Source organism: Manacus candei, unplaced genomic scaffold (assembly GCF_025592945.1).
Source record: "Manacus candei isolate 608988 ecotype Guabito, Panama unplaced genomic scaffold, ASM2559294v1 h1tg000051l, whole genome shotgun sequence".
NCBI classification, from domain to species: Eukaryota; Metazoa; Chordata; class Aves; order Passeriformes; family Pipridae; genus Manacus; species Manacus candei.
Genome location: NW_026138099.1, coordinates 1,714,544 through 1,731,189, shown reverse-complemented (window position 1 = coordinate 1,731,189; position 16,646 = coordinate 1,714,544). Strand labels below are relative to the sequence as shown.

Sequence of the window (16,646 nt, the reverse complement as noted above, 5' to 3'; positions counted from 1 at the left end):
ATTCTTTCACTGAAGATATCATTCATTGTTAAGCCAAGATTTTAATGTAATATTGTATTTAAACAATTTTAAGTTCAAGTTCACCTGTATTCAGCTATTAAGATTTAATTTAGTTATGAAGTATTATCCTCCACTGAGACAAAAAAGAAACTAGGATGAACTCAATATATCAACATGGCAAAATTCCTGTATGAAAGAAAGTCTCGGATTGTTTAAAGGTTACTTAGTGGTAAACCCAGCATAAAACCCGCCTACTTCAGATAATAACCAAGTAATCATGAGTTACACATATGGAGACAGAAGTAACTACAGTGACAAATTTACATAGTTTAATTAAATAAAATTTACATCTATAGTCAATTAACTCTCCCACAAACAAAAGCCAGATTAAATTTTTGACAGTTTTCCTTCCACATGCAAGAACTATTCTCAGCTATAAGATGAATTCAGAGTTCAAATTTCACAACACTGAAACATCTGATTTTAAATTCAAAAAGCAAATTACATGATGGACATGACAGGGAACAGGGTAAGCACAGGAAATTTAACAACCAAATAAAAACACAAAGCCATCACTACCACATGTGCATATGTATGCACAGACACACACTGCAACATCCTTAGCTCCTAACAATAGTTAATGAGATTCCTGCAGTCAACTAACCCGATTCAAAGAAGTATGCCCCACACAGAGGAATATGTCCTTAATAAGTCTGAGACTTCATGAAAACCCAGCTAAAATTATTTCTGGGGTTATGCTGTCTTTAATAACATCAAGTAAGCTGAAATGAATGCTTCTTGCTTAGTAATCTAAAACCAAAAGACTGCCACAAAGGATATGCAGATAGTTTCCAGTAAATAACTGTCAAGCAAGCCTAATATATATATTAAAAAAGCAGCAATAAAAATCAGCCTAACACTGGCAGATAACTTTTCCTCTTCTTGTCTTTTCTAATTTAGAAAAGGGACAAAACAGAGCCCAAATTCACCTAGGACATAAACAAGCAGAATTAGCTTTGTAACTTCAAATGACATGGAAGTTGCACATGCCCAGGTTCAACAGACTAGTACAGCAATATCACTCAAAGCAAAACAGTGCGAAAAGCTGTAACAAAATAGTTCTTTAGAGGGTTTTTCATATAACACTGTCTTAGACCAATTCTAATACAGGGAAAAAAGTATTGCTATAGAAGTTACTCCTGAAGCACAAAATAAGCAGCAAAGACATTAGTATGGCTTAAACTGATGCAGTAAAAGAAACTCCTAGGGTCAAACACCATGACACGTTTAAAATCCTCAAATTTAAATTTCTCACCTTTTCTGCAACTCTGATTCCTTAAAGTCCTAGACGAAATATCTTAACTCTGACTAATGTTATATTTGCATTTGCATCTTTCCCCTCCCCTGCCACCTGCCCATAAGCAAACTAAAGTTCAAGCTTGCCTAAAATCATTCTGCTCAAAAATAAAACTCATCCATATGGTCCATCTAACAAATGACTTGGTGTTCTGCACAAACCAAGAGAGATCTTAACAGAAAACACATACATCTAGTATCATGAAAATTACTAAAAGGAAAACAAAACAGACAAACAGTGCAACATCTGATTATTACATTCCTAGATGTGGAAACATTAGCATGAATGTTGGTACTTACTGTTCCTGGCTCTCTGTCTGCTCCCGCAGTAACCAAGAAATGGACAGACATGCCCGTTCAGACACAGAGGCAAGAACAGAAATAAAAAAGGGGGAAAAAAATTAGAACACAAGCCGCAAACAGTTTTAAAATGGCTTTTATTTATAAGTCATTGCACATTCCTAATACAGTGATTTCCTGAAAATTACAGTATTTTGTAAACATGAATTACAGTTTAACCATACACAAAGCCTAGTTTTATTTCATGACAGAATAAGTTATTTTCTTTTCAAAAATTAGTCAAGTGCAATTTTGCCCAATATTTAACTGAATACTAGAATTTAAGCCTATGAAACTAAAGTAACAGATGGAATTATCTAAGTATTTAGTTTGAATACATTCACTTCAAAATTTAACTTCTTGTTCCCCCTACCTTCCCACCCACACATTTGACAATATTATTTTCCTTGAAAAAATTACCCATTATGCAGTTTAACAGTTTTTCACAATATGGTGCAGGCCACTGCTATTACAACTAAGCATTTACCAGGATGTCAAAATGCCCTGCAAAGTATAGAGCAGGTGACCCCTAGTGATCCCCTTTTAAAATACTGAAAAATTCCAAGCTGAATTTTCCTTCAGTGGTATATATGCAGACATTTTAAAGTTTGCCAACAGTTTTTTCTCATTCTATATAACTTGAATTCTTTAGAGATGCTCATAATTTGCAGCAATGTGCAAATCTGACAATGTCCTAATCAGGCCTGCCATGCCTCTCACCTCTGTGGTGGTCTGCATCATGATGCTTCTTGTCATCTTTTATTGCCAAGTGAGACTGCCCACCCAAAGCACTAGAAAGGGCAAGAAGGCCAGCACTGCTTCCAAGTGGAGGGATTCCTGGAGGCTGAAGTCCGGATGGATGCGGCGTTAGAGGCACCGGAGGTCCGTGGCCATGGGAGAGATGCTGAGCCTGCAACTGCTGCTGCTGTTCCCAGTGGTATCATCATCCCCAGAAGAACAACGTATAGCACATAGTTTGGGAAGGATAAGGCAGAAGTTTGGTTAATTATTGAGAATCAATAATGGATTTTGATATTTATTTAGCCTCTTCCCTCTGTCCCACCACATTATATATACTGCATTACATCATGCTGTCTGTGGACAACTCTGTTCACGTCCCATTACCCAAAAAGGCTAGCAGGGTACATATTTAGCAGCCTGAGGAATAAGTTCAACTACTGTGGGTTGTTTTGGGCAGCTACTGCCTGTCACACTGTCATTGGTGACAAAGAGCAGCAGCAGCAGAAGGCCCAAATATTTTTCCCTTTCAATAGAAAGGCATATCACTGCTCTGGAAAATAATGAAGAAAGTTTCACTGGCAACAGTGATTCAAACTCCCACCCTTCTCTTCCTGCAATTTGGAAACAGCAAGTATGTTTCTGTTTTGAATATTAAAAAGTGTAAAAGATACTGCTTAATTTCATATTTAGTGAAGTTAAATTTTCATTTTATTCTAGCCAAGGTTTTTGGAGGAAAGTGTGGGGGGGAATTATTCATGACCTAACATTGTGTTTAGGAACCAGATTTGAGCTCAAAATCCAGGTATTCCAGAGACCATCAACGAAGTCATGGAATTCTCAACAAGAAATATGGTATTAATGAATTAAAATACCTCCATCTGTTTCAAAAGCACCTCGCAAGATCAATAGCATAATGAAAGGACATACAACCCTATAACCAATCTGGCAAAATAACCTGTAAGCAATTTTAGAAACAGAGTTCTTATAATAGAATGTCTTCCACATAGTTCAAATATTAATATATTTTCCAGTTAAAACTGTTACAGTTTTATTAATGTTTTCCAAGTTCAGCTATCATTTATTTTGTCCAAAATGCTCAGCACAATTTTTTTTAGAAAATGAAGCTTCAAAACCATCCTTAGCTTAGTCATAGCTCTCGTTTACTCTGCTACAGGTAAACAGATTTTCTGCCTCTTTCCTGTTTCCTTGTGTCTCGGCATATGAACAGAAGACAGGACAAACCTGTACAACTTGGCCACTCTCCACTATCCCTCTGCTGAAGGTAAACATCAGGAAAAAGCTAGATCCCGCACAATTCATGGGATCAAAAAGAAGACAGATAAACACGTTTCAACAGGATGAACTCAGACAGACATCAAGTTTGACCAGGTAAATGTGACTGATCCTGTAAGAGTCGGCAAAATTGTTACAGTACTGCTGACAGCTACCGACAGCACACCTAGACTACAGCTCACAATATTTCACAAGTTACCACAAAAAACCTCAACTCAAAATAACATTGAAATATTTTATCTGCTTCTATATGTCCGAAGACTCTTCAAGACCAACTGTCAACAACACCTGCACAACATCTATTGGCATATGAATGAACTTATTTATTACTATTTAGATAACTACTGCACTCCTACACTTTTATTTCTCACAACCGCATCCCAAGACGTGCCTTGGGCTGCTTGTAAAATTATGAAGACACAGGAGCTGACATTCAAGAACTATGGACTGGACCTGCTTATCTTTCACTCTTCTGCTGTCCCAACTGTCATTCAGCCATCATTTACTTATTTTGATATATAAGACAGATCTTAAAATTTACCACAATCTGTTTAGTCAATTTTATAAAGCCACATGTTTAGCAAATCTCTCACACATCACGTATCAGAAATTTATTTTCAAGTTCTGCATAAAAATCCTTGCTAGTCTTCACCGCAATACAAACATTTGACCACCACTAAATAGCTTTTTAGTATGTTTAAAAAAAAAGGTAAAAGAGAGGTAGTTCTTATTCTTCTATTTTAATGTGTTTACAACAACCCAAAAATAACATTTTGAAGGAATTTTTGAGAATTATATTTGTTTTAAGCAAGTAACGCAGTAGACCTTCAACAATATCAAGCAGCTATTGCTAATGAAGTTTCATTTAACTGAAGAGTTATCAGTAAAAAGCACTGTAAAGTCTGACAGGACTGCAGGGGTTTCGGTTTTTTCATTTTGTTTTTCTGATCCAGCATCTAAAGAACAAGAAGATATCCCTCTTCTCACAGACTTATCAAGACGTTAGTAGTTTCTAGCACATTTCCTCAGTAACCTGATAACCTGGTGTTTTGGTAGGCTCTCTCAGAGATGGTATATCTTACTCATCCCCTTTCTCATTGTCCTCTTCAACCAGGTCAGTCATCCGCACTTAGCTATAAGACAAAATGAATCAGCAGTGCTGTGCAGCATTCATGGCACTGGTCTTACTTGTCCCCAGCTGCACTAACACCCTGAATTACCTAGTTGTAGCGCACCAATTGCCTGAGAATAAAAAGTGATTTATTTCTTCAAAATTGGTTTTGTGGAGAAAAGCCTCTTCCTTTCTCCAACAGTGAGCTCAAATTAGCTTCTCTTGCTAGTGTGAGCACGGGAAGGTTGAAACAGAGAAAAGAAGTTAAATTGCTTCCATTCTTGTTTCTACTATTCAAGAAATGTATGAAGATTCCTCTTAGCTGAGCATCTCTTACTTGGTTTAATTAGCAAACAAGTCACTCCACTTGATTTCACGAAGCATAGGTTAACAGTTTAAGAAATACTTACAGGTACATTACCTATAATTTCCCTGGCTCTGCTTAGTAGCCTACACACCCAACATTTTGAAAGTCCAAAAAATGAGGAACAGATTAATCCCCTGTAAGACATTTTTAAGCTGAAAGCGCATACTGAGGAGGGCTGTCCTGTGTTTTCTGACAGTACTGCACAGGGACAGTGGGGAGCACTGTCCAGTGTAAGGCATAGAACAGAGTATGAGAGCTGCAAGTGCATCGCAAAGCTGCTCTGCACACCTTTGCAGCTTTGCAAATGGTTACTTAGGGACATGGTACAGAGATCCTTAAATATGGCACTAAATTAAACCAACTTAAGACTGAAATTCTGATCATGGTCTTTTAAGCCACCGACGCTATATTAGGACCTTATGTTTATTATCTGAGGTGCTGTTTAAGACTTTAGTATATTGATTTGCTGCTTATATATTATCTATTCATAACAGGTTTACAGTTCTCCCTAACACATAAAGATGATCCTTTCCAGAAGTTCATACTCTTTTTATTTAGAAAACTTGAATTGTTAAAAGTATATTGTATTCTCTTTCTAGAAGGAGTAAAAGGAATATGTGCCGCACACAAAGGAAGAAACCAAAGACCAGGGAGATGGCTAACAGCAGCATTCACCAGATATATTTAGTAACTAAACATTTGCTATCGTAGATCCTAGAAACAATTATGTTATGCGTATATTCACTTTCCCATCACTTCAAAGACACTAATGCCTGCTCTGTAACCTTTTAAGAGCTAAGCAGCAGTGAGATATAAAACGGAGTAAGTTGGCAGCAGTATCATGGTCTACTAGGCATGTTCATTATCAGTTAATTAAAAACTAACATCTGCCATAAGAAATGTGCTCAAAAAAGGATGAGTAGCAGGTCTGTCTTACTACCAATTATTATCATTACTTGCAGAGCAAGGGCTGTGTCCACTTTCAGAGGGAAGTGGGAAGGTAGAGAAGAGTGTGCAATGATGCATACTTAAGTGACTGCACTGAGATAATTAGCCACAGCAGTGATTTTAAAAACATCATGAGTTCACCCATCATATTGCTGCAAAGCCAGAAGTTCTTCATATTTGCAATGGGAGAAAAGGAATTACAAACTCCTATTACTATACTGTCTAGATGTAGGTTTTATTGCCTCAGATTTTTTTCCTAGTATCCCCATAACCAAACCATAAAGACCCAAAAATCAACATCTAAAAACCACAGCATTTGCTTCTCTGAGCAAGCACCTCTTAACAATTTCAAAGATAGTACAGCTTTTCACTTCTAACATTCTAGGCAAAGTCCATCTATAAAGAGATCTTTAATCAGGACTTAAAATTTGGAATTATGTTTTCAATCTCTGGCAAAGACTTGCAGAGATAAAGAGTTAGTATGTCTTTATGAAACACAGTTCCTATAATTAAACAATGACAGGTCTTCTTTAGGCTCCTTGCTTATCAAGATAGAGCAGTAGTCCCACAATCCCACTCCCGACATTAGACTAGCTCTGTTGAGGTCACAAACACCTAATTTTACTTAAACATCTTTTTTATTTAAAAAGATGGTTTTGAATTCCTATGATTAAACAGTTAGAGCATCGTTCTGTTCTTGAACAGATGTGTGATGTACTATTCAGTATCTGTTGAAAAGCACTGAATCAAAAATTCAGATGTGATTGCAAATGAACAGTGGAAAAACCATTATGCATAGTCCCAAACTACAATAGCTGTCTTCTTTTGCATCCTTTTATATAAACACCTGAGAGAAGAAAAAGTTTCCAAAATCTTATCAGCACTAGCACCAGTAATACAATCAAGAGATTTCCCCAAGCTCCATATATGTGTTCTGAAAAAATATCTAGCAAGTACAGAAGCCATTCAGAGACCTAAAATGTAAAAGACACTATTTCATGTCACCTTCTGTAAAACTGAAGAAATGTGATTTCATGAAACTCAAGCAGGCGGAAAGACATGAGAGCGAAACATGTATTACTGTGTTCAATTTCATTGCCATATTCTCTTCCTTCCCAAAGGGAAATCTTAAGGGTTTTAATTTGCCTGCTTAAATAGCAGAAGTAAGTGAGAGCCTGCATCAAATATCTATAGCCAACAAATATAAGAGGGTCACTCTCTGAGCACACACAGGTAGTTGATCAAGGAATAACCTTTTCCCTCACTATTTAGAAATATTCTTAAAACCAACATTGCAAACATAACCTTCCAAAAAAGGAAATAACACTATGCTTCTGTTGCATCTAGTTTTCTGTCTCATCCCAGAAAAACAAAAACCCTGCACACACAACCCACACTACCAACAGTCAAATATGGTAAGAGGAAACTCATTAAACAGTCTAAGCCATTAATTAATACTTGCATTTAAATTTCTGTACATACTTTCCAAAAAGTATTTCAGCTACAGGGAAGAACATATTGCAGCAAAACAAGCAATCTTGCTTAAGAATATATTCACATTCTTCTATAATAGAGTGATTGTATGCATGAACATGGGAACAGCAATGGATACTACCTACTCATTACTTCTGGAATGCCTTTGATATAGTCCCTCACAAAATTCTTGATGCTAGATTGGAGAGATACAGTATTGAGGGATGGACATATGTATGAAGAACTGGTTGGATGACTGCATCTGAAGAGTCAATGAGACTCAATCCAAAGAGTCAATGGCTCCATGTCTCTGTGGAAACCAGTAACTAATGGTGTCCCTCAGGGAGTCCATAGTATGACCAACACTATTCATCAGTGACACAGCTAATGGGACTCAGTGTATCCTCTGCAAATTTGCAGATGACACCAAGCTGTGTGGTACATTTGATTCATTTAAGGGAAGGAGTACCATCCAGGTGAACTTTGACAGGTTGGAGAAGTGGGCCCATGTGAATCTCAGAGGTTCGACAAGGCCAAGTGCAAGGTCCAGCATCTGAGTTGGGGCAATTCCCAGCATCAGTACAGACTGGAGGATGAAGAGGTTGAGTGTAGCCCTGCTGAGAAGGACTTGGGGGTGCTAGTAGATAAACCATTGGACACATACCAGTAGCGTGCACCTGCAGCCCAGAAAGCCAACTGTATCCTGGGCTGCATGAGAAACATTGTGGCCAGTGGGTGATTCTTCGACTCCCCTGTCACGAGATGCCTATCTGGAGTACCATGCTTAGCTCTGGGGTTCACAGTGCAAGAAAGACACTGACCTGCTAGAGGCCCACAAAAGTAATCTGAGAGGGTTGGAACACCTTTCCTAAGAAAAAAAGGCAGAGATTTGGGGTTGTTCAGCCTGAAGGCTCCAGGGACACCTTACTGTGATCTTTCAATATACTAAGTCTATAAGAAAATGGAAAGAGACTTTTTACCAGGGTGTGTAGCGGCAGGACAAGGAGCAATGGTTTTACACTGCAACATGGTAAGCTTAGATTGGACATAAGGACAAAAATTTTTACTATGGGGGTGGTGAGACTGGATGCCCCATCAAGGCCAGGCTGGATGGCGTTTTGAGCAACTTGGTCTAGTGGAACCTGTCCCTGCCCATGGCAGGGGGTTGCACTTCATCTTTAAAGGTTTCTTCCAATCCAAACCATTCTATGATAGGTGTTACCATTCACAGAGGGTGGAAAAATGGACTCACAGGAATCTCATGAAGTTCAACAAGGGGAAGTGCAAAACCCTGCACCAGCCAGAACAATCCCATACATAAATACTGTCCACCCAGCTAGAAAGCAGCTTTGCAGAAAAGGTTCTGGCAGACCAACTTGCTCATGAGCCAGCAATGTGCCCTTCTGGCCAAGCACGTGAATGACGTCCTGGGTTGCATTACACAAAGTATTGCCAGTGGGTCGAGGAAGGGGATCCTTCCCCTCTACTCATCACTGTTGAGGCCACACGTGGATTACAGTGTGCAGTTCTGGGCTTCCCAGTACAAGATGCATGGACAAAATGGAGAGCACGCAACAATGAGCCTAGAGATGGTTAAACAGTCCCAGCTCTCTGAGCCTGTCCTCATATGCAAGATGCTCCAGTCCCTTATCTTTATGGCCCATCACTGGATGGCCAAATGACAAGACAAGAGGCAAGGGGCACAGACTGGAAACATGGGAGGTTCCTCCTAAACATCCGAACACACTTGCACAGGCTGCCCAGGGAGGTTGTGAAGTTTCCATCCTTGAAGGTACTTAAAAGCCATATGGACATGGTCCTGCACAACTGGCTCTAGGTGGTCCTGTTTAAGCAGGGGCAAGGGAATCAGATGATCTCCAGTGGTCCCTTCTAACCTCAAGCATTCTGTGATTGTGCTGTTTCAGAATCACACAGAGGGTCAGGTTGGAAGGGACCACAGTGGGACATCATGATTCAACCTCCCTGCTCAAGCAGGGCCACCCTAGAACACATTGCACAGGATTGCATCCAGAGTTCTTGAATATCTCCAGTGAGAGACAATCTGTTCCAGTGCTTGCTCACCCACACAGCAAAGAAGTTCTTCCACATGTTCAGGCAGAACTTTCGGTGCATCAGTTTCTGCCTGTTTCCTCTAGACCTATTGCTTGGCACTACCAAAAACAGCCTGGCTGAATTCTGTTGACATCTTCCCTTCAAATACTTACAGACATAGGTGAGATCCTCTCAGTCATGTCTTTTCAAGGTCAAACAGGCCCAAGGCTGTCAGCCTTTCCTCATAGGAGAAATAGTCCAATTCCTTAACCATCTTTGTAGCTCTCCACTGGTGTCACCCCTAGTGACAGGCCTTTCACTAGACCTCGTACCAAGTCTTGTTCCTTACTGCTTTCTTCCTGTTTAAACGTGTTTTAGAAAAATGAGAATCAGATACTACTATAATTTCTTCATTTTCTACCTAATTCCTTTCAAATATCTGTTTATTTTCATTGATTTGATTTCCTTGCTTACTCTTCTTCTAAATCCTTTATTCTAATAGATAGAAAGCTACACGGGACCACAGTAAAAAAACTTTAAAGTGCCCACCACTGCATCTCTAGCTAATGAGCCAAAAATGTGGTTTCATATAAGCTGTTTGGAAACTATCCTTATGTGAACAAGCCACAGTGCCTAATGTGGGAAGAGAATGTCTCTTCAGAAACAAAGAACAGTGTCTTCAGCATGTCTCTTCCATCTATATAAACCACAAGAAATGTCACTGTACTACAGAAATTTAAGTCCATAAAAGGAAAATACTGGCCAAAGCTATTCAAAGCTTTATATGTCACACATACAGAATTTGTGTGACGTTAGCATGATAATTTAAAGGCCTAAGTGTCTCATGGAAAAAATCATGTTTCTTTTTCATGCTTTGTTTGAGAAGATACAAAGGGTAGTATCTTTGGGTCTTAACACTGATTTTTCTACTCCTACCAAAAAAAACCCCAAACCAATAACCAACCAAACAAAAACCCACAACTTTTCAGGGAAGAGAATTTATGTCAGAAAGCAAATATCCAAGTCAAAAATATGTCAGTTACTTTTATTTTGCTAGATTTCTGAACAGAAGGCTCTTCAAAGTTTTTCACATTTCCTGTTTTCACTTGTTCAGACAACACAACATTAAGAAGTATCCATTGCACAACAACTTGTTTTAAGCAGCAAAGGGTTGCATAAATTGTCTCTCATAAAACAGAAAACTGATGCTATACTGGGATAAAGGTAGCTTCACACACACACACACACACTCACCAAGAAGTCCTTTTTTCACAAACTACCTTCAATTCTCAGGTAACTGAAATAAGGCTGAGAAGTTGTATTTCACTGCTCCGCTGATACAGTGATTATTAGGACACTAACTAAGCCCTTCTGTTACTTTAACTATGAAAAAAAAATCCGATATAGGCCATCCAGCAGCACATATCCTAAGTAATCTATGAATTTATTTCAGAATAACATGAAGTTTATGGTTCCCAACTAGTCTTTTATGTTCTTTCCTTTCTTAAATCCTTTTCTACTCGGTCACTAAATTCCTTTCTCAGAATTCACTTTCAGTCCTCTGCTATGGGATCCTCCCTTAGGAATCAAGTCTTTTCTCATTGTTATTCAGAAAAAAAAAGAAGGAAAAGCAATGCTGATGAAGATTAAAAAGATCCCTTCATGCTCTGGTGCTCTCACTACACTTTTACACTCATGCATTCCTCTCTCCCTGTAAAATGCATTTCTTTTACACACGTGCGTTACAGTTTTGCCATAGAATACTATACCTGTCCAGCTCTAGCGTTTTTCTCTCTACTTTAGCAAGATTAAGTTACGTTCTTTAAATATTACTAAAGTAAGGAAGGTTAGCACACTTACAAGCATAATTCTAATTATCTATACCCTTGCTCTAAAAGGTTAATAGTTCTTTATCTAAAGAAAGAAACTAAAAGTTAGTGGGAGTCATGAAGCTGCCACACTAACTTACCTGAAAAAAAGCTATATATTTATTGATTGGTGTAGTTCAAGAGACATGCTATTCCACAATTAACATAGGAAGAGAATACAGATCCCAATACGAGGCCAGCAAACAACTGGTCACCTACAGAAGACCCAAAGTACGCAACCAAGACAGTCAACAAGGGTCAAAGCAGTTAACCCTCATTGCATCTACCTAGTAAAACTCTAAATTCAATTTTCAATTACTACAACAGGAAAATTTTTTGAAAGTGCCTTTTATAAGACATATAGATACTAAATCTCTTGTAACATCCTCATAAGCAAACACAGAAAGCGTGGTCTGGATGAGTGGGCAGTGAGGTGGATTAGGAAACAGCTGAACGGCACATCCCAGAGGGCCATAATCAGTGGCACAAGGTCTAGCTGGAGGCCTGGCACTGGTGGTATTTCCTAAGGTTCAATACTAAGCCCAAGCTTTCCATGAGGCAGCAGTGTGCCCTGGTGGCCAAGAACAACAGTATCCTCGGGTGCATTAAAAAGAGCTTTGCCAGCAGGTTAAGGGAGGTGATCCTCCCCTTTTACTCAGCCCTGTGAGGCCACATTTGGAGTGCTGTGTCCAGTTCTGGGCTTCTCAAAACAAGAGAGACATGGAGCTCCTGGAATGAGTCCAGTAGACTTACAAAGGTGACTAGGGGGCAGGAACACCTCATTTATGAGGAAAGGCTGAGAGAGTTGGGCCTAATTCAGCCTTGAAAAGACATGACTGAGAGGAGACCTCATCAATGTCTACAAGTACCTGAAGGGAGGGTGCCAAGAGGATGCAGCCAGGCTCTTCTCATTGGTGCCAAGCAACAGGACAACAGGCAGAAACAAGTGCACAGAAAGTTCCACCTGAACATGAGGAAGAACTTGTTTACTGTGCAGGTGATTATGCACTGGAACAGATTGTCCAGAGAGGTCATGGAGTCTCTCTCACTGGAGATACTCAAAATGCACCTGAATGCAATCCTGTGCCACGTGCTCTAGAATGACTCTGCTTGAGCAGGGAGGTTGACCAGATGTCCCACTGTGGTCTTTTCCAACCTTACCCATTTTGTGATTCTGAATGTGTAAATATATTCTTTAGCTTGTATTCTAAAATACCTTCTGTTTTCATGAGAAATTTCAGGTTTTTTAAACAAAGGGAAAACCAGAAAATTCTTCCAATGTGAGAAAGGCTTTAGCTGCTATCATTACATGGCCAGTACCAGTACACACATAGTACTTTTGTTGAATTACAAGATCCCATTTTCGAATTTTATGTACTGTAAATTTTATTACTTTACACTTACAGAACTAAGAAACAGGTCTTCAATGTTTCCCAGTATAACTCAAAGAGCAAATTCAAATTCATTTTCAAGGGTAGCTTATTAACCATTGATTAGTTCCCACATTACCACTATACATCACAGACATATAGGCTGCGGAGGAGAAAGGACTCACTCTTTCCCTTAGCACAAATCTGAGCAGCAACTCCGTCTTTGCTGTGCCTTTCTGTCTTGCTGCAAACAGTTAAGTTTCACTGCCCTTCCTTCTGCCATTTTCAAGCCCAGGCACCACAATTAGAAAGATAAGAGATAACACATTTCAGATCACTTCTGTAAACAGTAAATGACAGATGTGGGTTGACCCCACCCAAACGATTTGTCACCGCACCCAGTGAATAAGCACATCAGCTGTTTTTCTACTACAGTGATCAGCAATTAACTATTTAACAAATTTTTAGCTATAATTCTTTAATGTCAGGATTTCTAACATCCCATTGACATAGAGGGACTAATTATATAGTGCTGCCAGCACTATTGGTGCTTTCACCAGAGCAGATCTGCACCAGCAGCTTAGCTTCTCTCTGAAGCCTCTGCAAATCATTCCATCCCATGCAGGCAGAGCCCTGCAGCGAGGATGCAGGGCATTGCCAGCAGATGGAATTCTTCCAGTTCAGTGACATCTTCTCCCCAAGGTGCATTAGCACTCCACTGGTGTAGCTGCATCCACATAAGGGCTTTTGCCAACAGAAAAGGGCTTTCTTTCCTCCTCTGTGCTTTAAGGCACTGCAAATCAACCTAAAACTCTGTAGGTTGTACCACATGCAGACCCACTGAATCATAAGTAAAGCTTGTATCAGCAGCTATACTGGCAACACAACAAGCAGCCCACAAACTAAAGAAGTCCTTATGCTAGCATAAGCTTATATATCTACACCCCCCCCCCATACTATATATGATATATACACAATATTTTATATTACATATGAATATACAGAATAGTATGTATAATACATAGCATATGTTACATATATACTGACTGTTTATACTTTTATGTAAAAACATAAAAGATCTTTTGTGTGTTTGTACATATGGTTATTCTTCTAAAAATACGTATTTCAGGGAAACAGTTTCTGTCTCAAATATCTTATAGCAAAAGAAAAAAAATAGAAATGAGTCAGAAGACCAAGTTTTTAAGGGTTCTTGTATTAATCATGTAATTCAGTTTTTTTCTTGCTTTCCTGAAATTAAATTATTTTGGAGGGTTTTCTTTCCTTATGCTAAATTCTGAAGAAATATGGGATGAACAGCAAAGCTGAAGGCAACCAGAGGAAAAAGACCGCAACAATGGAGGAGCCAGAGAAGCCTTTGTACAGGACAGATGCCACAGGGCAGAAGGGGTAGTGAGTCACTGGAGAAAAAATTATCCTTGTTCAGGAAAACATGGCTTCACCAAAGGCCTTCCCAGACTCTAAACGAAAGTAACAAATTCAAAACCACTGTCTACAAGTCACAGAAGATGACCTAAGTTCTCTTAGTCCCGACAAGACAAAGGCTGGTTATCTGAAACCACTCACATTCCTCTGATCACTGTCAGTGTAAGTCAGTTCAAGAACAACTCTTTTCTTTAATTTTAAAACAGTACATATATTGCTTTCTCTGAAGACTCAGATGCAAGCCTCAAGTCTCTGGAAGGAAGCTGTCAGCACACATTGCTTCAGGTCTGCAGAAACTGCTGACATATTTCTTTTCTGCGGCAACTATAAATTCCTCCTACTGCTTACCTTCTAATCTCAAATCTATGTATTTGCCTTCTTAGCTACTGTTAACATACTGCCATCATCCAACAACATTTCAAAAGCATGCTCCGGCAGCACAGCAGCCAGAAACAACTAGTTCAAGCATGCAACAATTTGGAAATGGCTTACAGATATTACTCTAGGGGGTTTTATCACTGACATATGATTATCTTAAAAAGCATCTATTTTCCTTCCAGGCTCTTTTAGTCTCCAGAAATTTTACTCTTGCTGAACTTGAAAACAGTAATGCCTTGAGTAGCAAGGCTTTTTGGTAAATTAAAATCCAGAAGTTAAATACATAACTTGAAATTGAACTCATCACCCTTTTGTCCAAGCCACTACTAGCTACAAAAACATTTCAGAGTCAAAAACTGAAAAATATGACAGTTACAAGACAAGCATTACACCAATTTTTATTTACCATCCCCAGCCACAGGCTAGATCCTTGTAAGTTTCCTCTAAATTCCATAACAACTTCAACATGCCAAATGATGATCACTTCTGAACATGCATTTGAGCAATCCACTTTTGCTAATTCTTGCTTTTATCTCCTCAATACTACTGCTTGTCAGTATTTGATTTGAAGAGCTAGTTAGCCAGTACCTTTATAAACACCACTGAATATTCTCAGGCAATTAAGCATTATATAAAACAGCAACCTTAGTAGTTCAGCAAGTACTCTGAAAAATTAAAAAATAACTCAGTTACTAGATAACAGGAATTCTATAACTGACACAAACTTTTAAGCATATTGAAGAATTACCACTAATTCTGTAAAAACTGTCTCTTTGCCCTGTCTTTAATGTTTTCTAAAGTTATCCTAAATGCCTACGATAGCCTCACTCTGTGCAAGAATAAGGAAAGTAAGCTTCTTGTCTAATCCTCCCACATAGTCCCTATGTTTTGTCTTGCTCTTCCCCTGTGAAAAACATAGCCATTTTCTGTTTGTATGTTGCTGTTTTCTTGCTCATTTCCAATGTTTACTACTTTTAATACTTGTGTTCCCCCGTATGTTCCTCCAGTCTCTCTGCACCTTCCTACTCCCAGTGACTCCATCTTTGTCACTGTCACCCAGTTAGAAGTTATTTTGCCTGAGAAGTCCACATCACTCTCATCTGCACAGTCACAATTAGTTCACTTCAGTGTATCAGCGTTTGCTTCTCAAAATCTGTATGGTTCATCCTTTGCACCTCTCCTACTGCTAAGTAGGTCAACTTAGAGCCCTACGTCATTCAACATATAAACTCCCAACAACTTTCTCGGCTCCTACTCACACTGGGATGAGACAACTCCATGAACATAACCACACTTCATCCTTATTCAACTAACTTCTTTGCATTTGATTTCTCCTCATATGCCGTCCAAGCTGAATTTCTCTTCTGTGTTGGCCAACCAATTCACTCTTCCTGTCCAGCTTCTTCCTCCTCCAAACCTACTGTATTTCACACTACTTTCAAGACGAGAATGGCAGGTCACATCATACTTTTATCTTCACCTACTGACTCTTCACCTGCTACAATTTCCCCCCTTATCTTACTTGAAATATGAACACAAAGCAGACATTTGTATGAGAGAAGAAATTATGTTCATCTTTTCAGTGGGTCTCCTTTTACTTATTTAATAACTTAGGTTTTGTGAATATTATCTACTTTATTCGTATCTTCAAACATGGAAAGCTATTCTGCCTGCATATACTTTAATCAAGAGAGGTGGATTGAATCACTCTCTAGAGGAAGTAATCCTTTCCTCTAAGATTAAATAATTACCCTCTGGTCAATTATATATACAAATATACACATACACTCTGCTCCAACCACATTCAAAAGCAAACCCATCCCTAACATGCATTTTGTCTTTCAAGTAGCCCTTCTATATTGTCCGTATTAAAGCTCACTGAACACATCTGCTGCAAATTCTTGCCT

The 16,646-nt window shown here is 38.9% G+C and overlaps 2 protein-coding genes across 6 annotated transcripts in view; both read right to left on the bottom strand.

The window, feature by feature from the left end:
• LOC127477297 (craniofacial development protein 2-like) overlaps positions 1-16,646 on the bottom strand; it is a 208,712-nt gene that overhangs the window by 61,174 nt on the left and 130,892 nt on the right. The window lies entirely within an intron of this gene.
• TLE1 (TLE family member 1, transcriptional corepressor) overlaps positions 1-16,646 on the bottom strand; it is a 104,079-nt gene that overhangs the window by 58,357 nt on the left and 29,076 nt on the right. For all 5 annotated transcript variants that reach the window (XM_051801401.1, XM_051801399.1, XM_051801400.1 and 2 more), the window contains 2 exons: positions 2,416-2,620; positions 1,657-1,673 (listed from right to left, as the gene is read on the bottom strand). In XM_051801401.1, coding sequence (XP_051657361.1) covers positions 1,657-1,673; positions 2,416-2,620 — 222 coding nt within the window. The remainder of the gene's footprint in view (positions 1-1,656; positions 1,674-2,415; positions 2,621-16,646) is intronic.